This window comes from Sorex fumeus, unplaced genomic scaffold (assembly GCF_029834395.1).
Source record: "Sorex fumeus unplaced genomic scaffold, SorFum_2.1 ptg000046l, whole genome shotgun sequence".
In the NCBI taxonomy this organism is placed as follows: Eukaryota; Metazoa; Chordata; class Mammalia; order Eulipotyphla; family Soricidae; genus Sorex; species Sorex fumeus.
The window spans coordinates 13539373-13564547 of record NW_026606103.1 but is presented as its reverse complement, the minus strand read 5'-3'; the positions used below and the strand labels follow the sequence as shown (position 1 = coordinate 13564547).

The window sequence follows — 25175 nt, the reverse complement described above, 5'->3', positions numbered from 1 at the left end:
AATTAAACTCATAAAAATTAAATTTAAAAAATTCAAGAAGATTAATCTTTACAATATAATTAAGGGAAAAGGTTTATAGAAATACGAACTACCTAGTCATGCATGGTGTCCAGTATTTGATTTAACCAGTCATATATAACGTAAAATCTTCTTGAGATACACATGTCAGTCATTTCTTGGAATTATTTAAAAAAAGGAAATCTATCAAAACAAAAAATAGATGAATTTCTTACATTTCAGATATTTATCATTTTTCTCTAAGAAAGCATCTTTAAATAAACTAGTAACTTGATAAAACAGAACTGAGCTTGAAATTCACTAGAACAAATTAACAGTAGGCACAAACTAGGCAAATTTTCAGCAACTGATTAGTTTCTCATATTTTATGTGTTTCTAATTTCTCTAAGAGTTTCTTTAAATAAACTACTTCATAAAAAGAATTGAGCTTAAAAATTCACTAGGACAAATGAATACTAGGCACAAAATGGGCAAAATATCAGGTAGTGCAACAGGCAGAATGCTCTCATTGAGCATGTAGCCAGACTTGATCTTCAGCACCCTGATCATCATCAGGACTGAGCCCTGAGGACAGGGACAGGAGTAAGTCCTGAGCACGCCCAGGTGTGGCTTAATCAAAGCCCACCCACAAATGTTTTCCCTCAATTCCCTGTTCTGTCACAATCACATCTCAGGGTTCATTCCCACTGGTGACTGTCAAATATACTTACTTTGCTTCTTCATCCTCCACATGAGAATGATCATCTGGCATTTGTCTTTTTCTTCTCAGCTCACTTATTATAACAGCTTCCAATTTCATCCAAGTTTCAGCCAGGTGAAGCTTTCACCTCTTCTCACAGCTGAGCGGTATTGCACGTGTGTTTGTACAAGTTCTTTATCCACTCATCTCTTGTGGGCACTTGCGTTGTTTCCAGATCCTGGCTGCAGTCAACAATGCTGTGATGAGTACAGGTGTGGAGATGTCCTTCAGGCTGAGCCAAACCAGTCTCTCCAATGAAAAATGAGGTTCCTATCTGGCACACCCCCACTGGCACTTACTCATTTCTGGCTTTGTGTTACACATTTCTGAGTCCCCATGTGAGTGATGTTTTATTTTCACTTTGATTTGCATTTCCCTTATAATCAATGATGACGAATTTCCTTTGCCTCTGGGTCAATTTCACATCTTGAGACCATGTCATTCCTTTCCTTTCCACATTTTTGAATCGGTTTTTCTGATGGAGAGTTTTTTTTTTTGTTTGTTTTTTAGTGAAACATCATGAGGTACAGTTGTAGATTTACAAATTTTTGTGCTTGGGTTTCGGTCATACCATGATCAAATACCCATCCCTCCACCAGTGCCCATTTTCCACTACCATGGATAATATCCCTCCCCCCATCCCCCCATCCCCCCGTGCCACTGTGGCAGGGCATTCCCTTTTGTTCTCTCTCTCCTTTTGGGTGTTGTGGTCAGCAAAAGAGGCATTGAGTGGCAAACATGTTCAGTCCATAGTCTACTTTCAACATGCATCTCCCCTCCTGGGAGGATCCTCCAAACACCCTCCATTTGGTGCTCCCTTCTCTATCTGAACTGCCCTATCCCCTAGAATACCCGGCTGGCCTCTAAGCTATGGAGGAATCCTCCTGGTGTTGATCTCAGCTATTCTTGGGTATTAATCTCATATTTTGTTATTTTATATCCCCCAGATGAATGCAATCTTTCTATGTCTATCCCTCTCTTTCTGACTCATTTCGCTTAGCATGATACTTTCCATATTGTACCACTTGTATGTAAATTTCATGACTTCATCTTTTCTAAGAGCTACATAGTACTCCATTGTGTAGATGTACCAAAGTTTCTTTAACCAGTCATCTTTTCTTGAGCACTCAGATTTCTTTCAGTTTCTGGCTACTGTAAAGAGTGCTGTAATGAACAAACAAGTGCAGATGTCACTTCGACTATACATTTTTGCCTCTCTGAGATATATTCCCAGGAATGGTATTGCTGGGTCAAATGGGAGCTCAATTTCTAATTTTTTGAGAAGCGTCCATACTGTTTTCCAAAAGGGCTGAACTAGTCGGCATTCCCATCAGCAGTGAAGGAGTGTCCCTTTCTCGCCACATCTGTGGCAGCATCAATTGCTTTTGTTCTTTTGAATGTGGGCCAGTCTCTGAGGTGTCAGATGGTATCTCATTGTGGTTTTGATCTGCATCTCCCTGATGATTAATGATGTAGAGCATTTTCTCATGTGCTTTTTTGCCATTTGGATTTCTTCTTTGAGAAAGTTTCTGTTCATTTCATTGCCCCATTTTTTGATGGGGTTGGATGTTTTCTTCTTGTGGAGTTCAACCAGTACTTTGTATATCCTTGATATCAACCCCTTGTCAGATGTCTATTCGGCGAATATTCTTTCCCATTCTGTAGACTGTCTTTGTATTTTGGTCACTGTTTCTTTGGAGGTGCAGAAGCTTCTTAGTTTAAGAAAGTCCCATTTATCTATCTCTGTTTTCACTTGCTCAGTCAGTGGCGTGGCATCTTTGAAGATACCATTAGCTTCAATGTCATGGAGGGTTTTGCCAACTTTGTCTTCAATGTTCCTTATGGTTTCTGGTCTGATGTTGAGGTCTTTAATCCATTTTGATCTTACTTTTGTACATGGTGTTAGGCAGAGTTCTGAGCCCATTTTTTTGCATGTAGTGATGGAGAGCTTTAAGAGCACTTTATGTATCTTAGATATTAGTCCTTTATCTTGCGTATGGTCTCAAAATCCTTTCAATCAGCAGAATGTCTTTTAATTGTAGGGCACATTGCTCACAGAATGCAGAAGTGTTCTAGTTTGATATAGTTCCGTTTCTGTTTTTATTACCTTTGCCACTTGAGTTCTTACATTTCAGACTTCACTGTGGTCATGATTTTGGAGAGTCTTGCCTATGTTTCCCCAATGCATTTTTCAAGATTCAAGTGCAATATAAAAATTTTAATTTACTTGAGTTGATTTTTGTTTACAGGGTGAAAGAGGGGTCTATTTTTCCCTTATTGCTTCTGTTTTATTCTTTTTCTTATTTTTCACGATTGTCTGAGATTTCTAACACCTTACTCTGAATGGAGCAGGTCAAGATCTCACAACGTTTCATAATTGCAAGCACTGTGGGAAAGCACAGGGTCACTCCAGACCCAAGTATGATGAAGGCTTGCACCTAATTTCATTTTTTTTAATTGTGACTATCTAGTTTTCCCGTAATCATTGCCTAAAGAGGTTTCCTTGCTCCAATTCATGCACTTCTTCATAAAGAAATTGCTCATGCATCTGAGGGTTTCTCCCTGACTTCTCAGTCCTATGCCATTGAGAAGAGACTTTTTTTCTTCCAGTACCAACCAATTTTGATTGCTAAAGCTTTGTGTCAGAATTTAAAGTCTGGGGACACAATGCCTCCCATTTTTCCTCAAGATTGCTTTGGCTATGTCAGGAGTTTTGTAGCTTAATGCAAATTTTAGAAAAATTTACTCCATGTCCTTGAATAATGCCATGGAAATTTTTTCAGAATTGCTGTTTCTGTAAACTACTTTGAGTTAAGATAGTCATTTTCAAGATGGCAATTATTATGATCCTTAAACCAAGAATATTTTTCTATTACATTAGTTCATTTTAAATTCCTTTCAGAAGTTTTTCAGTTTTCACTAAATAGGTCTTTTACCTCCTTTGTTAAACTAAGGGGTTTCTGTTTTTTACATGATTGCAATCGGGTTTATTTCTATTCTGGATTTGGGTTTTTTGTTGTTGTTGTTTGTTTGTTTACATGTAAGAATAAATTAGAATCCTGTGCACTGGTTTTGTAGCCTGCTACTTTACTATATAAATATATTGTTTTGAGGAGTTTTTCAGAGGAGCCTTTTTGGGTTCCTACATACGAAATTCCTAACAGTGCTTTGTAGGTTTTAATAAGTAAATCTTTCACCTCCTTTCTAAAAATTGATTACACATTACCTAATGTTTTTCATAACTATAAGCAGGATTTTTAAATTAAATCACTCTTTTATCATTGTTTACATATAAAATCACAAAAGATTTTCCTGTTTGCTTTCGTAAGCTGCAACTTTCCTGTAAAGATTTATTGCTTCTAGGAGTGTTTAATGAATGATTGGTTATGCAGTCTTAGGGTTCTTGATATGTCATTTGTAAACAGTGAATTTGATTTCTTTGCCAATTTGAACACAAATTTAAATTTTTTTCTTGCTTAATTTCTGTGGCAGCAGCTATCAGAACTGTATTGAATAATAGTGCTCTCAATATATTGTTACATCCATAACAGCGTTGGGAAGTCAAGCACTAAAGAAACAAATTGTGATTGAAGCCGACTTCAGGTTAACCATGTCACCATAACACTAGAAAATACTTTATCTGTGAAACAAACAAACAAAAAACTATAATGTATTTACAGAATAAAATAAGGGATTCACACTGTGCTAACATACACCTACAGAGAACAAAGGCAGTAAGAAAAATACAAAACCCAAGAAAAGTGAGACAGAAATAACATTTTTCCCTTTCTGATATTTGGGCCATTCTCAGTGGTACCTGAGAGTGACTCCCAGTTATTTGCTTGGGGACTTCCTGTGGACCTTTGGGGGCCAAGCAGTGCCAGGGACCCAGCACAGGAGATTCATGGCAAAACATGCTCTCAAGCCATTTGAGTCATTGCTCTGGACAGAGGATTATTTTTTAAGGGCAATACTGACTCTGTCCCCAGTGGCAATTACTTTTAATATAAGTTTACTCTTCCCCATAAAAAAACATAAATGGCCAAATACATTAAAAAAAAAAAAGGCCCTCCCGTTGTTCGTCGATTTGCTTGAGCGGGCCCAGTAACGTCTCCATTGGAGATTTTGTTGTTACTGTGTTTGGTATATCGAATACATCACAGGTGGCTTGCCAGGCTCTGCCGTGCAGGCGAGATACTCTCCGCAGCTTGCCGGGCTCTCCGAGAGGGGCAGAGGAATCGAACTCGGGTTGGCCATGTTGGCTGCGTGCAAGGCAAATGCCCTACCGCTGTGCTAAATTTTTAAAAACACACAAAAGCCAGTAACCTACTTTATATTGTCTACAAGAAATTCTCCAGCTCTAGCGACACACAAAGGTCAAAAAAATGGAAAAAGATTTACCATGATGGGAGAATTATGCTGAAAGTAGACTATAGACCAAACATGATTGCCACTCAATGCCTCTTTTGCAAACCACAGCACCCAAAAGGAGAGAGAGAGAATAAAAGGGAATGCTCTGCCACAAAGACGGGGGGTGGGGGGGGGGGTGGGGCTATGGGGGGGATGAGGGGTGGGAAGGATACCAGGACCCATGGTGGTGGAAAATGGGCACTGGTGGAGGGATGGGTATTTGATCATTGTATAATTGAAATCCAAGCACAAAAATTTGTAAGTCTACAACTGTACCTCATGGTGTTTCACTAATAAAAATTAAAAAAAAAATTCCCATGCAAATAATAGCCAAAAAGGAGCCACAAATGTAACCACAGTAATATTAGACAAACACTTACCAAGAAAAGCCTGTATGAGTGTTTGGATGAGCACATGCGGCCAAGAGACCTGAGCGTTGGTGCTGGAGAAGTAGGAATCTTTAGAGCAGTGAGTGAATCCATGGAACTGTGAGGTCTGGAAAACGGGTCTGCAACAGGAAATGAGGCAACCAGGGCATTTGCTCCCCAATGAAATGGGTTCGTGTTTCCACGAACAGCCTTCACCAGGCATAGAAGAGGATGTTATCTGCTTAGATCCCAGTAGAAAAAGCTCCAGAATTTGTGTAATAGCTTAGAAAGGTCAAAGGAGTGAGGAGCTCTCTTAGATCTCCCATCCTGTCCAGCAGCAAAATCCTGCTCTTTTGTTTCCACAGGGCAACCAACAATCACCCTGATACCAAAAGCAGTCAGAGACAGCACAAAAAAGGAAAACTACAAACCAATAGCCCTGAAAAATAAAGATTATATGAACCTATCAATAGGTGCAGGGAACACATTTGACAAAATCCAACATCCATTAATGATTAAAAACTCTCAATTAAAAAATGGAGTTGGAGAAATTTCCCTCAATATAGTTAAAACCATTTAACACAAATCCATAGAAAGCATAGTACTGCATGGAGGAAAACTAAAAGCCTTCCCTTTCAGATGAGGCACAAGAAAAGGATGGGCTTTCTCACAATTTCTATTCAATATTGCACTGGAAGTTCATGCCATAGTAATCACGCAAGAAGATATTAAGGTAACCAGATAAAAAGTCAAGCTCTCTTGATTTGCAAATTACATGATACTGTACTTAAAAGCTCTGAACACTCTACCTAAAAAAAAACCCTCCTAGAAACAAGAGAATTGAATGATAAAGCAGAAGGCTAGAGAATAGACACCTCTCAGAGGAAGATAGGTGGATGAGCAGTAGGCAAATAAAAAAATGCTCAGCATCACTTATCAGAGAAATCCAAATCAAGACAACAAGGACACATACCACCTCACACCAGTGAGAATACAATCTGTTCATAGACTAGAAGGATTAATGTAGCCAAGATGGCAATAATCCTCCAAAGCATTATACAGATTCAATGAAATTGTATGATTCAATAAATCATTATAGATTCACTTCTTTATAAAAAATGCCCCTTGAATGTTCCTGACATTTATATGGACTGACAAATCCCCACCAAAAATAGCCAAAGAAATCCTAGGGAAAAAGAAAACTGGAAGAATCACTCTGCCCAATCTCAACTATACTGCAAAGCTGTAGTAATTAAAGCAGTGTGGTATTAGAATAACACCACAGACCTTGGTATGTAAAATAATAAACAGACATTAAGACCAGTGAAATAGAACTGAAAACCCAGGAACAGATCCTCAGGTATATGGACAGCTAATCTTGAGTAAATAAGCAAAACATCTTAGGTGGAGCATGAGAACTTCTTCCACAAATGGTGCTGGGAAAACTAGTTGGTCAATGCAAAAAAAAAAGAAATCAGAACCTTTTCTAATACCATGTACAAAAGTCAAATCACAATGGTTAAGTACCTCAATACCCAAAAAAACATAGTCAGAAGAACACTTACGGACACTTGAAGCTAGAGGCATCTTTAAGGAGCCAACTGCCACTGGCCAAGCAAACAGAAACACAGATAAGCAGGACAATATCAAAACAACTTATCTGAATGAAAACTGTTACAAAAACACAAAGATTCCCCCCAAACTGGAAGATAATTGACCATCATTCATTTGATAAATTGTTAATATCCAAGATGCATATAAGCACTGATAGAACCATGGGAAAAATCCAACCCCATAAACAAATGGAGAGAAGAGATAAAACGAAACTTCTTCAAAGACATACAAATGATCAAAAGGCATATGAAAAAATGCTATACATAAGTAATCATTATGGGAATGGAAATCAAAACAATGAGATAGCACTTTACACTACAAAACTGGCACATATCAAAAGATGAGGAAGAAGAGGCTGGGCTGATAAAATCTCAGGGCCAAAATAGGCTGCCAAAATGAAGAAGGACAAAAATGACTGTACTTTCAGTGCACGTATGCTGGCATCAGATGCATCCATCGAGGACCTGATGGTGCAGGCGCGAAAAATCAAGTAGAACATCATTTGTCTGACCGAGACGAGAAGGCATCAATCACATCATGCCATTTTTGACACTGGGGAAGAGCTGTTCCTCAGAACATGTGACAAAAGAGGCGTCGGTCTTGTCAGTGTCCTTGTCAACACAAACTTGGCCATAAACATTGATTCATTCGAATGCCTAACAACCCGAATTGGACAATTACACTTAAACAGATGTGGCTGGAGAAGTTCTATAAAGAAGACCACACCTTCTACAAGATCATTGTCAGTGATTTTAATACCAAGATAGGACCGAGAAGATCAGCCGAAGAACTCCACATCAGGACCCATGGCCTAGAATGGAACGAACAGGGTGAGAGATTGTCCGAGTTCATCATGTCGACCAAGACCATCTATGGTATCTCACAATTGCAGAAGGCTAAATCTAAACGTTGGATACGGGAGTCTCCCAGTGGATGATTCCACAATGAAATTGACCACATCATATTCAATCAATGGTCTTGCCTGACTGATATTGCTGTCTGCGCTCTCCCCTTGCTCCAAAGAGGTGCATAATAGCAAAAGGATGCTTAGCGCGTGTGTGCATGTGCAAGAACTACGGGCAAAGGCCAGATTCCTGCACAAGACCAACCGGAGCTCAATCCTTGAGACCCCAGGTGTCCCTGAGGCCTCCAGGAGAGACCTCTAAAATGCAGAGCCAGGGTCAACCCAGGGCACTGTAGGGTGTGGCCGCAAAACAAATGAAAAAAAAAAACAACTGGAGGCAATTGAATGCAGCCTAAAGCTGCAGTGCTGACCCTCTCATGGCCCATAGTCGTGGCCATGTTCCTGTGTGTGGCAGCTGCAGACTCTGGAAGTCAGTTTCCACACCAAAGTGTGGTTCATTTTGGGGATCCTTGTATGGTCACCATCCTCATGTCCCTTGGGGGAACTTGCAGCACTTGGTGCCCTACACGAAGCCTAAGTTCCAGAGACCCATCATCAGGATGTTGCCCATGTCACACCCACATGTCACACAGCTGGGTGTCTCTGAAGTATCACCAAATACGTGGACACTTTATGGTAGTGATAGGAGGCCTATGTCCTCTACAAATTCACGAGCTTCCTAGTCAACTTCCTGAAGAGCTGTTTTCAACCTAAAGTCATGTGGAAAGGCAAAGAGAAGCACAAGTCCTCACTTCCCTTCTTCTGCTTCCTTCCGTGCTCCATGGGAGAAATTCTGCTGCCCTGGTGCAAGGGGGTTGTGCTACAGTATGTCACGATCAGACTGGCCACCACAACCACCGCTGAGATCTGTGAGACGTGCAACATCTATGTGAAGGAACATTCAGCTTGCAGAGTGCTTGCGTGCATTTGGTCATCATCAACGTGCCCCTGTTCTTTGCCATGTATAGCCTCCTGATATTTTATTAAACACCAAAGGAGGATCTGAGCCCATCTAGCAAATGGGGATGTTCTTTCATGTGAAGCTCATTATCTTCTGGAAAACAGTGGTGATTGCTTTGTTGGTAAAATTTAATGTGATTTAAGACAGCAGAGACAGAAACATTCTGCATAGAAATGTTCATTGCTGCCATAGTCCACCACTACACCTTATATGGGAGATCAAGAATTACGAGTGTGCAACTCTTTGTTCCTCGAAACGTCACTTTTTCCACTTCACAACCACACACTGGTAATTACCACGAGCTTGGAGACACACTGATGGCGCAGAATGTGCTCAGTATAGTTAGAGGTACCTGAAGACCTTTAAAATGACAAAGAGCATCACATAAAAGCCGAAACTTCGGAATCCATAATCCAGTGCTGCACTTCTTTATGCTTTTTCTTTCTTCCTTTATTTCTCTATCTTCCTTTCTTCCCTCCTTCATTTCCTCCTACCATGCTCCCCTCTCCCTTTCTCCTCTTTTTCTTTTATTCTTTCCTTTTTCCTTCCTCCCATCCTAGACCATGGGTTGGACAGCCAATCTATGGAGAAGACATCAGACATAAGGACGGTCGGTCCAGATACAAGTTCCAGTTCTGCACAGACTCATTAGGCTCACCTTGACCTGCCTCCAGTGAGGCTCCCACACTCCCACAGGCAGAGAGGGAGTGTCTCAGTGTCTGCCCACAGGAACTGAGGGGGGGTGTTCAAGAAAGAAAGAAAGAAAGAGAGAAAGAGAGAGAGAGAGTGGTCTGCCATAGAGGCAGGCAGATGGGGGGAAGGAAGACATATGGAGAACATGCATACTGGCATACTGCTGAAGAAATGGGTGTTGGAACATTGTATGACTGAAACCCAATCATGAGAAACTTTGTAACTGTGTATCTCATGGTGATTCAATGCAGTAAAAAATATTTGAAGTGCCTCTCAAATCTGTGTGTGTGCATGCATGTGAGAGAGAGCAAGAGAGCGAGAGAGCGAGCGAGCGAGCGAGAGAGAGAGACTATCTTTTTAGTCACTGTATCTGTGTATATTTGAAATACTGGAACGTTAAAGCCAGGGGAAAATAAAAATTAAAGGCCCTTAGGACAAGCTGGAGTTCAGTTGTGAAGTGTCATGTACCAATATTTAGAACTATCTGGTTTTTGATATATTTTTAATGATTCTAGGATGACTAGACTGAGGACTCCACCCAGCTACTTAGTGAAGTTGAAAGGAGAGCAAGCCAGCCATACCCTGGAGAACTTAGGGTTTACTTGTGAAGAGTTAGCCCTGATACTAACTGGAAGAGGCCACTTTAATATGGGAGCAGCCTGGAAGTTGTCTTTCCTTGCAGTTTCATTAAAGAACAAATCAAATAAATCAAGATAATTAATTGTAATCACCATTTTTAATTAAATTGTTAGTATGTATGTTAAAGTAATTGATTTAAATTTGTCTTGAAAGTTTTACAATTATGATGTTGAAATTAATAAGTAGCTATTGTTTTGTGAGAACTTTGGTGGAACAAGGCTTCCCAGAACTAGACTCTAAGGAAAATTTTGGATAGGAAGCAAGGGAAGTGCTCAGGAATAATCATTCCATGAAAAGAATGGAATAATAAAACATTGCATGATATTTGCTTTTATATAAATTAAGATCCATTTGGAAGACATTGTCGTTTTAAAAAAATCTTTACTATTTTAATTATATGACTATAAAGTTAAGTATATAACTTGTAGTTAGTTATATAATACAATAATTTATGTTATATTATTAAATAATTATTATAGCACTGTCACTATAACTCTGTCCTCCCGTTGTTCATCGTGTTCATCAATTTTCTTGAGCGGGCACCAGTAACATCTCCATTGTGAGACTTGTTGTTACTGGGGTTTTTTTTTTTTTTTTTGCATATCGAATACATCATGGGTAGCTTGCTAGGCTTTGCCGTGCGGGCAGAATACTCTTGGTAGTTTGCCGGGCTCTCCGAGAGGGGTGGAAGAATCAAACTCAGGTTGGCCATGTACAGGCAAACACCCTACCGGCTATGCTCTCACTCTGGCTCAAATAATTATTATGTGCTACATAATTTAAATTAAGTATTTGACTACAAAATTAAGAGAGAGAGAAGGAAAGCGCCTGCCATAAAGGCAGGCTAGGGGAGGGGCAGTGACAGGAGTTTCCCCCGGGTCATTTGTGGTGGGAAATGGACACTGGTGGAGGGATGGGTTTTGGAACATTGTATGCCTGAAAACCTGGTCATGAAAGCTTTGTAACTCTGTATCTCATAGTGATTCAATTAAAAACTTCAAAAAAGCCAATAATTTAACATACCTAGCAATATTTGATCTCTGAGATTTTTGGTAAGTTTAAATTGTTAGGCTGATTTGGTAACCTTAGCAATAGCTCCATTCCTCGATGCTCCTGAAGAGACTGGAGGAAGTCTCCAGTTCAGGAATTTATTGTTTCTTCACTATGGATTACAGATGAAAGGGAAGAGAAATGGGGGCGTTTTAAACTTCAAACTGCTAGGTTACCCTGTGACTTTGGGTGATTTCTAAAATAAAGGATTAAGTTTTAAAAAACGGGACACAGTTATAAGAAGAATTTTTTGTTTGTTTCTGAATTTTTTATTGGATTCTGCAAAGCCAGAGAGCCCTAATAAGAATTTTTAGGCTATACTGCTAATTATTTTGCCTAGAACATGAAAATGCATTTCATTAACACAAATCATCTTATATGGTAGTTTTGACACCTGGTCTGAAACACAGTCATGACCTAAGTCTTAAGTATAAATATGAAATTTTTATAGTGCTTAATATGTGATTAAATTAAATAATTCTTGATATATGATAATATATGTGAGTTTTTAAAACTCTTTAATATGTTTTCCTAGAAATTGTGGTTTTAAGGATGCAAAATAAACCTAGGGTTAATTTACAACAGGAGCAAAGCTTTTTTGTTTTTTTTGGGTTTTTTTTGCTTTTTGGGTCACACCTGGCGATGCACAGGGCTTACTCCTCGCTCTGCACTCAGGTGTTACTCCCGGCGGTGCTCAGGGGACCATATGGGATGCTGGGAATCGAACACGGGTCGGCCGCGTGTAAGGCAAAGGCCCTACCCGCTGTGCTATTGCTCCAGCCACGTAGCAAAGTTTTGCTGGAGCAAAAGTGTAGTATGTAATAGTTAACTCTTAAGTATTCTAAAGATTTTGGCTATTTATAGAATAATGTGTTTGTGTTTGGTTTTTGTTACACTTGAAAGTTTTGTAATTTTCAGTGCACCAATATTGTCTGGTCTATGCATGTGTTAGAAGCTGTGAAATGGTGGCTCTTAAACCAAGTTTGCGAATGTCTCCAGTATTTTAACTCAGAACTGTGATAGGATGAGAATCCACGTGTCCATGCTTGTCTGTTACTACGTGAGACCACAACTTGGGCTCTTCATAGAAAGGTTCCCCTGAAGAAGTAAAATGAAGAAAGAAAAAGGAGCACAACCTGATGTCAGTTAGCTCCCCGTCCCTCTTTGCAAAACTGAGAGCTGGGATTATGAAGACATCACCATCTCAGAATGGTGATGGTTTGATAGTATGATATTTTTAAGAACAGTTCTGAGTGCTTTATGAATAGGGAATTTTAGGAAAACAAAATATGTCTTAGGGTAAAGGGAACTTAAGATTTTAAATACTGTAGTAGAAGTTATTGTCTCGTGGGAAAATGGCCTTTTAAAGGTAAAGGTAAAGGTAAAGGCCCTCCCATTGATCGTCGATTTGCTCGAGCGGGCCCAGTAACGTCTCCATTGGAGACTTTGTTGTTACTGTGTCTGGCATATCGAATACTCTCGGTAGCTTGCCGGGCTCTCTGAGAGGGGCGGAGGAATCGAACTCGGGTCGGTCATGTTGGCTGCTTGTAAGGCGAATGCCCTACCGCTGTGCTATCGCTCCTTTTAAAAAAGGAGGAAAAATAGAAAGCTAGAAGAAATATTTGACTTCAAACTAAGGTAGACATAACTGATTTTAAATATTGTCCCCTTTCATAAAATTGTGTTAATTTTCAAGCACTGTTTTAAAGATATAAATATGAACAGTGTCTAACATTATCTAAACTGTGTACTGCAGATGGGGAAAATGTGGTTAAGCTAAATTTTACATCAAATAGAATGTTTTTACACAATTTTAAAGTTTAAAAGAAATAGAGGAGGCCCAAGCGATATTACAGCAAGTAGAGTGTTTGCCTTGCATGTGACAGGCCAGTTTGATCCCTATATGGTCCCCTGAGTCCTGCCAGGATCCCTGAGCACAGAGCCAGGCACAAGACCTCAGCTTCCTCACTCCCAACCTTTCACTGAAGTAAAGAAGAGAAAAAGAGAAAGTCAAAGAAAAGGAAAAATAGAGTTGTCATGCGTGTAACAAAATGTTGAAGATGAGCATAAAATTAAATAATTTGGTGCATGATCATACCAAATGTTTGTTTGAAATGAATTTAGAAACATTGTGTTCTTTCAGTTAATTACCTGAGTATTACACATCAGGATGTTAGTGAGATATTTGCTTGTATCTTTCCTTAATGCCTTTTGTGTGTTTTGCTCATGTCAATTTCTTGTTGTGTTGGACAAGGAATACTTATAAAGCTATGCTTTTTCTATAAATTAATGTGTGAGTGGATTAATTCTAAAATACTAGCAATGCAGGTGGACTCTGATTAAAGAACCTGGGCACTCATCACATTCACTTATTTTAAGCTTGAGTTGCCTTACATTGGTCTTAAATCCTAATACCTCCTTGGATGGCCCTGAGACAAGCTCTATACTAGCCTGACTTCTACACCGGAGTGTGTCTGGGCCCACATGAATTATAACTGGATAATGGCTCTTCTTTGGAACAGGCTTAAGGAAGCAACTGACAAGGAAACTAAGGGGTTGGGAAAATGAAAACAAATTGGCCTGAAGCCAATTTGTAGTTTGGGGAAGAGGACCAGGTGTCCCTACACACCCAAAACTCCAAATCAACAACCTAAATACATGTCTCAAAATCTGGAGAAGGAACTACAAATAAAATAGCACTGTAGCACTGTCCTACCATCGTTCATCTATTTGCTCCAGCGGGCACCAGTAACATCTCCATTGTGAGACATGTTGTTACTGTGTTTGGCATACCGAATACGCCACAGGGAGCTTTCCAGGCTCTGCCGTGTGGGCGGGATACTCTCGGTAGCTTGTCTGGCTCTCAAAGAGGGACGGAGGAAGTGATTCCAGGTCAGCCACGTGCAAGGCAAACACCCTGCCCACTGTACTATCGCTCCAGCCCACAAATAAAATACAAAGAGTGAAAGGATAAAATTTAAGTCAAGAGAGGAAATCAATAATATAGAAAGCACAAAAGAAATTCAAAGAATCAATAAAACTAGCAGCTGCTTCCTCAAATGATAAGCAAGAGAGACAAACCTTTCACTACACTCACAATCAAGAGAAAAGAAAAAAATGTTCAAATAAAATAAATCAGAGACCAAAAGTGTAGATCATTACAGATCCCTTGGAATTTCAGTATGTAAGAGGTCACTATGAAAAACTTTATGATATTAAGTTGAAGAATCTGGAAGAAATGAACAGATTCTTAGAATCAGCACTGTCTGTCCTCCTATTGTAAATTGATTTGCTCGAGCGGGCCCAGTAACGTCTCCATTGTGAGACTTATTGTTACTGTGTTTGGCATATCGAATGCATCATGGGTAGCTTGCCAGGCTTTGCCATGCAGGTGAGATACTCTTGGTAGTTTGCCAGGTTCTCCAAGAGGGGCGGAAGAATTGAACCCAGGTCGGCCTGGTTGGCTGCGTGCAAGGCAAACACCCTACCCGCTGGGCTATCGCTCCAGCCCTCTTAGAATTATATCATTTAAAAAATCTGAATGAGAAGGATGTAGTGTTTATTAATAGACCGATCATGACTAAGTAGTCTCATCAAGAACAACATTCCAGGTCCAATGGGGTTACTGGAAAGTTCTATCTGACTTTCAAAGAAGGTTTTTACTAAAATGGAAGAAAAAAATCATAGATCATATTGGTGAATGCAGAGATAACTTCTGACAAGTTTCAGAATCCATTCATGTTGAAAAAAAGAACTTTATTAAAATAGGGGTGGAAGAAACCCTTTTCAAGGCAGTAATGACCATCTGTAACAAGCCCAAGGCCAAGATCTTTGTTTTTTTAATTGTTTTTATTTTATTTTCATGATTTTTGGTAACACCCTTCAGTTTTCTTACCAAACTCAGGAGTCACTCTCCTGACTGATTCAGGGACCATATTGGATGCTAGGGATTAAACCCGGGCCAGCCACATGCAAGACAAGCACCTTAATCACTGTGTTATCCATCCAGCCCAACAGCCAGTATCATTCTTAATAATAAAATATGCAAAATATTTCTTCTCAGATAAGGTACAAGGATGTCCACTATCCTTTCATCCTCCACTTTTATTCAATATTGTATTAAAAGTCCTGGCTACAGCAACAAGGCAAGAAAAATGAATCAAGGGACCCAAATTGTGAAAGAAGTCCAATCATTACTATTTGACCATGACATGATAGTATATTTCGAAGACCCTAAAGAGTCAACCAAATGCTACTAAAATTAATAAATCAATACAGTAAAACTCGCTGTAAAAAACCCAATGCACAAACATTGGAGTCATTCTTATATACAAATCAGTGAATGAGAGGAGTAAGCCACCAAGGAGTCTATCCCATTTATATTAGTGTCCAAAATAAATATATCAGTTTCCAAAATATCAAGAATCTCTGATTAAACCTAACAAAAGATGTAGATCTACATCATGAAAACTTTCAACCACTTAATAAAGACATAGAAGACCTTAGGAAATAAAAAACAATTCCATGCACAATTACAGACAGAAAGACTAAATTTATTAAAATTATTAATCTACCTTAGCTCATATATTCAACATAATGCCCATCCAAATTCAGATGACATTCTGCAAAGACCTAGAAAAGTCAGCAATATAGTTTGTACGGAATCACAAGAAACCACAAAAAGTCAAATCCATACTGAAAAAGAAGAGATTTATAGGTATCTCATTACCTATAATTTGAAACTACATTTATAAAACTATACGGATCAAAACTGCAAGGTACTGGCCTAAAATTAGGCTTTATTCAAGTTACTGGAATAAAGGTACTGCAAGGTACTGGAATAACGTTTGGTTTTATGATCAATGTTAAGAATTGAATACACAAGGTAAAAAATATTTATAGACATAACTTTGATAAAAGGAGGTGAGAACATGAAAAGGAGTAAAGATAGCCTCTTCAAGAAATGTTGCTGAGAAAATCGGATAACCACAGGTAAAACATTAAAGCTGGATCCACATCCAAAAGTCAAATCAAAGTGAATAAAAGATCTTGAGATCTGACTGGAAACTAAAGTACATTTAGGAAGATATAGGCAGAATAGTCTGAGTTTCAACCTCAAAGATGTCTTCAATAATATGATTGGCAAAGGAAACAGAATGAAAAATAAACAAATGGGACTATATTAAAATGTTTCTGCATGGAAAAATGAAAAGCTGAAACTAAAAGACAGCCAACGAAATGTGAAAAAACTTGCATTCAACACATCATAAAGGGTTGATCTCCAGGATATTTAAACTACTTAAAAAGATCAAAGAAAAATATCCAAAGACCTTATCAAGAAGTGGGTGGAGGAAAGGACTGAGCGATAGTATAGGAGGTAGGGCATTTACTTTCCCACAGCCAACCCGGGTTGAATCCTCAGCATCCAGTAAGGTTCCCTGATCATCGCCAGAAGTAAGTAATGAGGGCAGATCCAGGAGTAACCACTGAGCACTGAGGTATCCCCTCAAAACTGAGATGGGCCTAAGAGATGCTGCATTTGGCAAAGGAACCAATTGATAGTTGAGCAGCAGGAGCTGTTCTCTATCCTCACATGGGGCCACCGCCACCCATGGGGACAAGATGCCTAGGTTTCGCACCATCACTGGACCTGTCAGCTGTGCCCCAGCAGTTTGTCTTTTAGTCCTGGTTTTGCTACTCTCTAGCCAGGGCCATGTGTCTGCTGGTGAGAGTCCTGTGCTCAGTACCTTGTAACTATCTGGATGTCTGAGCCCTGTCTGTACCTGAGCTATCCTGAGCATCAGAGCCTTGCCTCTAACTGCCAGAATCTGGGCACGAGTGATACTGTGCCTCGTGTCAGGGTACACCATACTACCTAATCTATTGGGAGGACAGTATCCAGAATGCATGTTCTCAGAGAGAGAGACAGAGAGTCAGAGAGAGAGAGTCAGAGACAGAGAAAGAGACAGAGACAGAGACAGAGACAGAGATACAGACAGAGAAAGACAGAGAAAGAGAGATAGAGACAGACAGATAGAGAGAGCACCCCAACTCGGGACTTCCTTTAATCTGCTGCCAAATCCTCCCCTCAGCATTCCAATTCTGTGTTCAGATTGACTCCCTGTTCCATGGGCTGAGATTGGCTCCCTGTTCCTGGGACTCTACACCTCAGCTCCTGCTGTGTCTCCCCCCCCCCACCCCGAGTAGTGGTTACCTTAAATTCTTTTAGGGATTGTGGCAAAGGCCTATCTTCTAAAACTCCTTCCTGTTGGCATGTGGACGCTCGTTTTGCTTGGGACTCCTAGGTGCCACACTTGTTCCCTAACTGGAACAGTGGGGTAGGAGTCAGTGTCCCTGATGTCTGGTCAGATAATTAGTGGGGCTCCAAGACTTGAGAGACAGACACGCTCAGACCTGTGACAACTAAAATCTATTTCACTAAGACCAGGGAACTTTGGAGAGAATATTCCCATATGAAGAAACAGAAAATATAAAAACATCCCTTAACACCCATAGAAACATATAGAACCATTTACAAGTGAAGAACACATTTAACTATTAGCCTTGAAGAGATATTTTGCAACTTCTAGATTTTGTGCTTCATAGTTCTTGTCCTTGTAGTTTGTGTTGGAATCTAAATAATTATTTCTGTGACCTGAGTTTTAGTGGGTAGTCTTCTAATCAGTGACTATTATCATGGAAATGGGTTTCTGCAGAAGTTTTCTCTAATTGCACATTTACTTTTCCAATGCCCTTCCTGATGGCAGTAATAACATCTCCCTTTGGAGCTGGTTTTGAAGTTCTCAAATGCAACAGCAGTTCGGGCTCGATTCCTGTGTCCTCTGTTCCCTATTTCAATCGACTTTCTTTCTCACTTTCAGTAGTTCTCCAAGGCTAACCCTTGAAACCAAGCCTACTATTTGAAACTTTCTCTGTATGTCCAGGGCAGTCTATGCTGCCAGTAGGCACAGACACGCCTCATTCATGGGTGCTCACCATCAGACATTAAGGATGCTGAGTCTGGTGAGGGAAGGAAGGTATTGTCATTTGGATAATTTGGTCCTGTACAGTTATCAGACAGCTAACCTTTGATATAAGGAAAAAGGTTCTAATGCAAGCTGTGAGTTCCAGGCCTAGCCAATATGAAACCAGAGAGCACTGAGAAATGAGCAAAGAGACTTAAGGTGGTACAAGAAAATGTCTCCTAAACTGACTTGAGGAACTCAGGACGGCTATATCCTCAGGCTTGTGTAATTCACTGAATGGTGACACAGCAGCCACCGAAATATTTCTTCTACTTGTATGTTTTCAGATGGAGAAACCACCAAATGGTTCCAGATGACACACCATCGGGCTGTCCAATGAACAACTGGGGAAAGTTTGATTTGAAGTTTCTCCATAAAGAAGGACTCAGCCACTTCTGTACCAAGTCTGGCCACAACACAATTTGGGAGGTCAAGTATGGCCAGCACAAGGAAGTATAAACCATAGTGCTGTCTGGGAACTCTATTAGTTTTGTAAAAATATGGGTAAGCACATTGTTCACCTTATGTTCACCTGCTTTATGCTTTATGAGAAAAACCTGGACTTTGTTGGAATTGTAAATTGGTACCCTCTTTTCTTGCCAAATACCATGAGACTAGAACAATGGACAACCCCTAAGAGCCCTCTTCCTGCAGTGCTCATAGCCCCAGAGTTGTTTCTCCCTTATCCATACCCACAAATGGACCTGTTGACTATCAGGAAAGCAGGAGACTTAGGATTTATGGCTTTGTGCCCACTTCAGGAGGCTCCCCAGGGATGCAGGAAATATCCAGGATCCATGTGCCTTTCTCCTTGAAAGTTATAGGCCAGATAAAGCCAGATCTAGGGAGATTCTCGAATGACCCTGAGAAGTACATAATGAAGTTCCAGGGCTTTCTGCAAATGTGTGAAATGGCATGGACAGTTATAATACTCATCTTAAATCAAAACTTAAAAACAAACAAAAGAGTACTGTACAAAAGTACATAACTTGATTATGTACTTATCTGAGTCATATAATCATTTCTGGAGAATTCAGAATCCTTTGATAAATAAAATATATTCCACAGCGCAGTGGCAGTCTGTCCTGTAGACTCAGGATGGAATTACAACCAGCCAACTGCTGCTTGGTGCCTAGACACTGTGAGTTACAGAGTAGGGAAAATAACAAGAAGCAGAGACTGACCCCTTAATTATGCTTTGTTGATCATTATTGAGCAGGAACCAGAGAAAACACCCACAATATCTTTAGAGTGTCAGGGAAGCAATTAGAAAATACACTACCTAAATCCTGATCCTATGCAAGGTGAACTAATCTTATGGAAAAAAATGTTTATGCAGGCTGCCCCAGATATACGGAGAAAGTTTCAGAAGATAGGTGTGGGTCTGGAGGTTGTCCTTGGAGAACTATTGAAAGGGGCTTTGGCAATCTATTGCAACAGAGAACAAGAGGGCACAGGAAGAAATAGAGCCCAAGAGTGGTTTTGCATTTGAGGACTTCAACAGAAACTCAAAAGGGATATGCCACTTCTGCCATCAGGACGGGCACTGGAAAAGTGAATGTCCAAATAGGAGAAACTTCTGCAGAGACCCCGTCCATGATAATAACAAGCACTGGTGACAGGACTACCCACCAAGTCCTAGGTCCCAGAAATAGTTGCTCTAGAATCCAACACTGCAAACCACAGGGACAAGAAGTTTGAAGCACAGCATCTACAAAATAGATATATATTTTCAAGGTTAATAATTGTTTTCTTCTCTTGGAAATGGTTCTATGTCTTTCTATAGGGGCAAGGGAGTACTTTATACTTTCTATTTCTTCATATGAGAATATTTGCTCTAATGTTCTTTGGTTTTAGTGAAATGGGATTTAGTTGCCACATGTCTAACCATGTCTGTCACACTAGAGTCTTGAAACCCCAATGATCATTCGACCACCATCATAGAAACTAACCACAGCTTCACCAGAGCTCCAGTTAGGGAACAGGAGTTGTATCCTAGGGGTCCAAAGAAAGACCAGCACCCACATGTCAACAAGAAGTCATTTCAGAAGATGGGCCTTTGGCCCAATCCCTAAAATAAATTTAGGGTAATCACTCCTGACATTAGGAGTTAATGCTTTAGGGGATAAATTAATAATTTAGGGGAATTCTTCAGCAGAAGCTGAGGTGTAGAGTGCTAGGTCACTTTCAATCTCTGCCTATGGACCAGGCAATCAGAACGTAGAATAGGATGGCTTGGGGTGGGACTCGGCAGTAGATAAAAGGAAGCCCCCCTCCCTCTGTCTCTGAGCACACATTCTCTGGACTCTCTCCTCTCTCCATGGATCAGGTCTTTCCTAGACATGGGGCTCAGACCCAGGCAGGGCTCAAGATGCCCTGTAGTGACAAGGCACTGAGCACAGGACTCTCACCCACACACACATGAACATGGCCAGAGAGTAGGAAAGCAAGGACTGCATGACAGGAACTGCTGGGATAGAGCTGTGAAGCCCATTTGATGGTACAGAACATAGGATCTAATCTGCCTGGGCAGCTGTGCTGGAGACAGAGGAAAGCTTAGATGAGATAGAGAGCAACGCAGGGACAGGACCCAGGCATTGTTCGTGGGGGGGGGCAAGTAGACAGCTTGGGACAGGACAGGGAAGTCCTCCACGGGTCCAGAAAGTGTCAGGGACAGGACATGGCTATCATTCACAAGTAAAGGTGAGGCCTGGACATCTAGGGAAGGACCTGGAACCATTTATTTTTCTGTACAAGAAACTAACTTTCAATCTTCTGAGTTTTAGGTGCAAATATTTCATACAATTCTCCCAAACCCACCACCGCTTTCTTGCTAATGAGAGTGCAGCAGGTATGGCATTTGCCATTCTTTAGCTCTTTGGGTCACACTGGCAATGCTCATGGGTTACTGCTGGCACTCTAATTACTCTTGGCAGTTCTCGGGGCACCATACAGGATACTGCAGATCTAAGCCAGGGCGGTCTTGTTCAGGGAAAATTTCCCACCTGCTGTACTATTATTACTATTATTACGCTGGAGCGATAGCACAGCGGGTAGGGCATTTGCCTTGCATGCAGCCAACATGGCCGACCCGAGTTCGATTCCTCCGCCCCTCTCGGAGAGCCCGGCAAGCTACCGAGAGTATTCAATATGCCAGACACAGTAACAACAAAGTCTCCAATGGAGACGTTACTGGACCCGCTCGAGCAAATTGATGATCAACGGGAGGGCCTGTACTATTATTACAGTAGGGCATTTGTTTTCTACACAGCCAACCCAGATTGGATCCCTGGCAATTTATGTGGTCCCCTAATCACCAATAGGAGTGTTCCCTAAGCGGGGACTGTGGAGTAAGCCCTGAGAAAAGAAGATAAATAAAGGATAGAATTGGTGAAAAAGAAGAAGGAAAAGAATGGTGGGAGGAAAGGCTAAAAGAAGACAGAATTGAAGGAGAAGGGAATAAGCAAGAATGAAGAAAGAAATCAAAGAAAGAAAGTTAGAAATAAGGGAAAGAAAAACCAAAAGAAGCAAGTATCAAAAGTAAGAAAGGAAAGAATGGAAGGAAGAGGAGAAGAAGGAAGGAAGGAAGGAAGGAAGGAAGGAAGGAAGGAAGGAAGGAAATCCAGAAGGAAGGAAAGAAGAAGAAAACTGGAGGATTCCAGGACTGAAGGAAGGGAGGGAAAGAAAGAAATCGGATGGAAGGAAGAAAAAAGAACGAACGTATTAAAAAAGGGGGTAAATGGAGAGGGGAGTATGGTAGGAGGGAATGAAGAATGGAAGAAAAAGGAAGGTAGAGAAATAAAGGAAGAAATAAAATAGAATAAAAGAAACAAAAGAAAGAAAAAGAAATGGGGAGGAAGTGAGGGAGGAGGGAATAAATGAGTGAAGAAAGAAAGGAAGAAAAATAAAAGGAAGAAAAAGAAACGAGGATGGAAGGAAGGAATGAAGGAAGTAAGGAAAGAAAGAAATGGAAGAGAAAGAAGGAAAGAGTTAAGAACAGAGGTAGGAAGGTGTAGAGAGAGCAAAAAGGAAAGGGAGAAAGGAAAAAGAGAGGAAGGAAGTAAAAGAGAAAGATGAAGGACGTAGGAAAAGAGGGAAGGAGAGAAAGGGAGAGAGGAATAAGAAAAAATAAAGGAAGAAAACAAAAGAGAAAGAAACAGAAAAGAAAGATGGTATGAAGGAGAAGGAAGGAAGGAAAAGGGAAGGAGGAAGTGGAGGGAGGGAAGGAAGGAAGGAAGGAAGGAAGGAAGGAAGGAAGGAAGGAAGGGAGGGAAGGGAAGAGGCAGGGAGGGAGGGAGGGAGGGAGGAAGGAAGGAAGGAAGGAAGGGAGGGAGGGAGGGAGGGAGGGAAGGAGGGAAGGAGGGAGGAAAGGAGGGAGGGAGAGAGGAAGGGAGGGAAGGAGGGAGGGAGGACAGGAGGGAAGGAGGGAGCCAAGGATGGAGGGAAGGAGGGAGGGAAGGATGGAGGGAAGGAGGGAGGGAAGGAGGGAGGGAAGGAGGGAGGGAAGGAAGGAACAAAGGAAGGATAGTAGGAGGGGACGTAGGGAGGCAGGGAGGGAGGAAGGGAGGGAAGGAGGGAAGGACGGAGGGAGGAAGGGAGGGAAGGATGGAGGGAAGGAGTGAAGGAGGGGAGGGAGGGAGGGAGGGAGGGAAGAAGGAAGGAACAAAGGAAGGATAGGAGGAGGGGACCAAGGGAGGGAGGAAGGGAGGGAAGGAGGGAAGGAGGGAGGGAGGGAAGGAGGGAAGAAGGGAGGAACAATGGAAGGATAGGAGGAGGGGAGGGAGGGAGGAAGGGAGGGAAGGAGGGAGGGAGGGAGGGAAGGAGGGAAGTAGGGGAGGGAGGGAGGGAGGCAGGGAGGGAGGGAAGGAAGGAAGGAAGGAGGAAAAGAATGAAAGAAAACACCCCCCCTCAGTTCCTGTGGGCAGACACTGGGACACTCCCTGTCTGCCTGTGGGAGTGTGGGAGCCTCACTGGAGGCAGGTCAAGGTGAGCCTAATGAGTCTGTGCAGAACTGGAACTTGTACCTGGACCGACCGTCCTTATGTCTGATGTCTTCTCCATAGATTGGCTGTCCAAGCGATGGTCCTCTGCATTGCTCTAGGATGGGAGGGAGGAAAAATAATAAAATAAAAAGGAGAAAGGGAGAGGGGAATACAGTAGGAGGAAATGAAGAAGGGAAGAAAGAGGAACACAGAGAAATAAAAAGTATTGAGGAGTACAGCACTGGATTATGGATTATGGCTTATGGATTCTGAAGTCTCAGCTTCTTCCATGTGTTCTTCTGTGTCATTTTACATGACTTACGTATATGTAACTGTACTAGGCACATTCTATTCTACCAGGACTTCTTCAAGCTCTTGGTGACTACCAATGTGTGGCAGTGATGTGGAAGAAGTGACTGAAGTGTCTGGTGACGAAGACAACAGGTTGAATTGCTCATCTTCGTCCATTGGAACAGTTTTACTTTTTGGTTTCCCCCTTAACGTTTTGCTAATGTTCTTCGCCTGCTTAGAAATGTCACTTTTGATGTCAGAGATATCCCATATTTCTAGGAACAAAGAGCAACATGTTCCTCGTTCTTCGTCTCCCATATAAGGGGCATAAGAGAAGGTGTAGTGGTGGACTATGGCGGCAATGAACATTTCTATGCAGATGATAAAGTCCTGCAGCCCCGTGGCCACTGTCTCTTCTGTCTGCCACTCCCAGGTGGAGTTCTGGGAAATTACACCAAATTTCACCAGCAAAGCAATCAACACTGCTTGCCAGAATGTGACAAAAACGACAAGCTTCACACAAAGGAACTTTCCTATTGCCTGGATGGGCCTCAGCTCCTCTTTCAGGGCTTTATGAAATATCAGGAGGCTATACATGGCAAAGAACTGGGACACGTTGTTGATGATGACCAAATACATCCAGGCTCTGTGCAAGCTGAAGGTTCCTTCACTGTACACCTTGAATATCTCACAGATCACGGCGGCGTAGGTGGTGATCAGTCTGATGACGATGTACTGCAGCACTCCCAGCTTGCACCGGTACAGCAACACCTCTCCCACGGGGCAGGGTGGGCAGCAGCAGAAGGGTATGGGGGGCTGCGTCTTCTCTTTGCCTTGCATCATAGCTTCCAGGTTGGGGTACTGGCTCTTCAAGTAGTTGAATAGGAAGTTCATAAAGTTGTAGAGGACATACGCTTCGTAACACTCCCGCATGGTGTCCACGTAGATGGCGATGGACGGATACTTAAGAGCCACCCAGCTGTCTATGCTGTACACGGGCACCATCCAGAGGATCCTCATGATGGGTTTCTGAAGCTCGGGCCTCGTGTAGTGCACCAAGTGCTGCAAAATCTCCCAGAAGGTCACGGGGATGGTGAACAGCACGAAGATCCCGGCGATAAACCACGCCTTGGTGTGGATACTGACTTCCAGTTTCTGCAGGTGCCACACACCCAGGGGGATGGTCACGACCACGGCCAGCAGATAGAGGGTCAGCACTAACGGTCGGATCCAACGCCTCCAGTTCTTAAGTTTAGGCACGCACGTGTCGAGCATTTCTCAAAGGCTGAAGGCAAAGAGCGCAGAAAGTCTCTGAGGCCCCTGCGCTGAGGTCCAAGGTTATAGGTGGATGCGCATTCCATGTAACAAAGCAGCAGTGTGACATCAGGGGTACCGCTGGGCGCCGCCCCCGCTGTACCACTGACGGCCGCCGGGGGCGCTGCGGGCAGCATCCTCGCTGCTTGCCTGCATCTGGCCCCTTA

The 25175-nt window shown here is 41.7% G+C and overlaps 1 protein-coding gene and 1 non-coding gene across 2 annotated transcripts; both read right to left on the bottom strand.

Moving 5' to 3' along the window:
* Positions 1-3068: 3068 nt before the first annotated feature.
* On the bottom strand, positions 3069-3195 carry LOC130031325 (small nucleolar RNA SNORA9). Its single transcript, XR_008793672.1, has one exon. It is a non-coding gene; the product is annotated as a small nucleolar RNA SNORA9 (small nucleolar RNA).
* A 20556-nt stretch (positions 3196-23751) lies between these two features.
* LOC130031242 (transmembrane protein 184C-like) lies at positions 23752-24969 on the bottom strand. The gene has a single exon (XM_056122504.1). The coding sequence runs from the start codon at positions 24967-24969 to the stop codon at positions 23752-23754; it is 1218 nt and encodes a 405-aa protein (XP_055978479.1).
* Between the last annotated feature and the right edge of the window lie 206 nt (positions 24970-25175).

Bases quoted from the DNA above. Each gene is read 5' to 3' on its own strand.
- LOC130031242 (XM_056122504.1), bottom strand. From the start codon at position 24,969: ATGCTCGACACGTGCGTGCCTAAACTTAAGAACTGGAGGCGTTGGATC.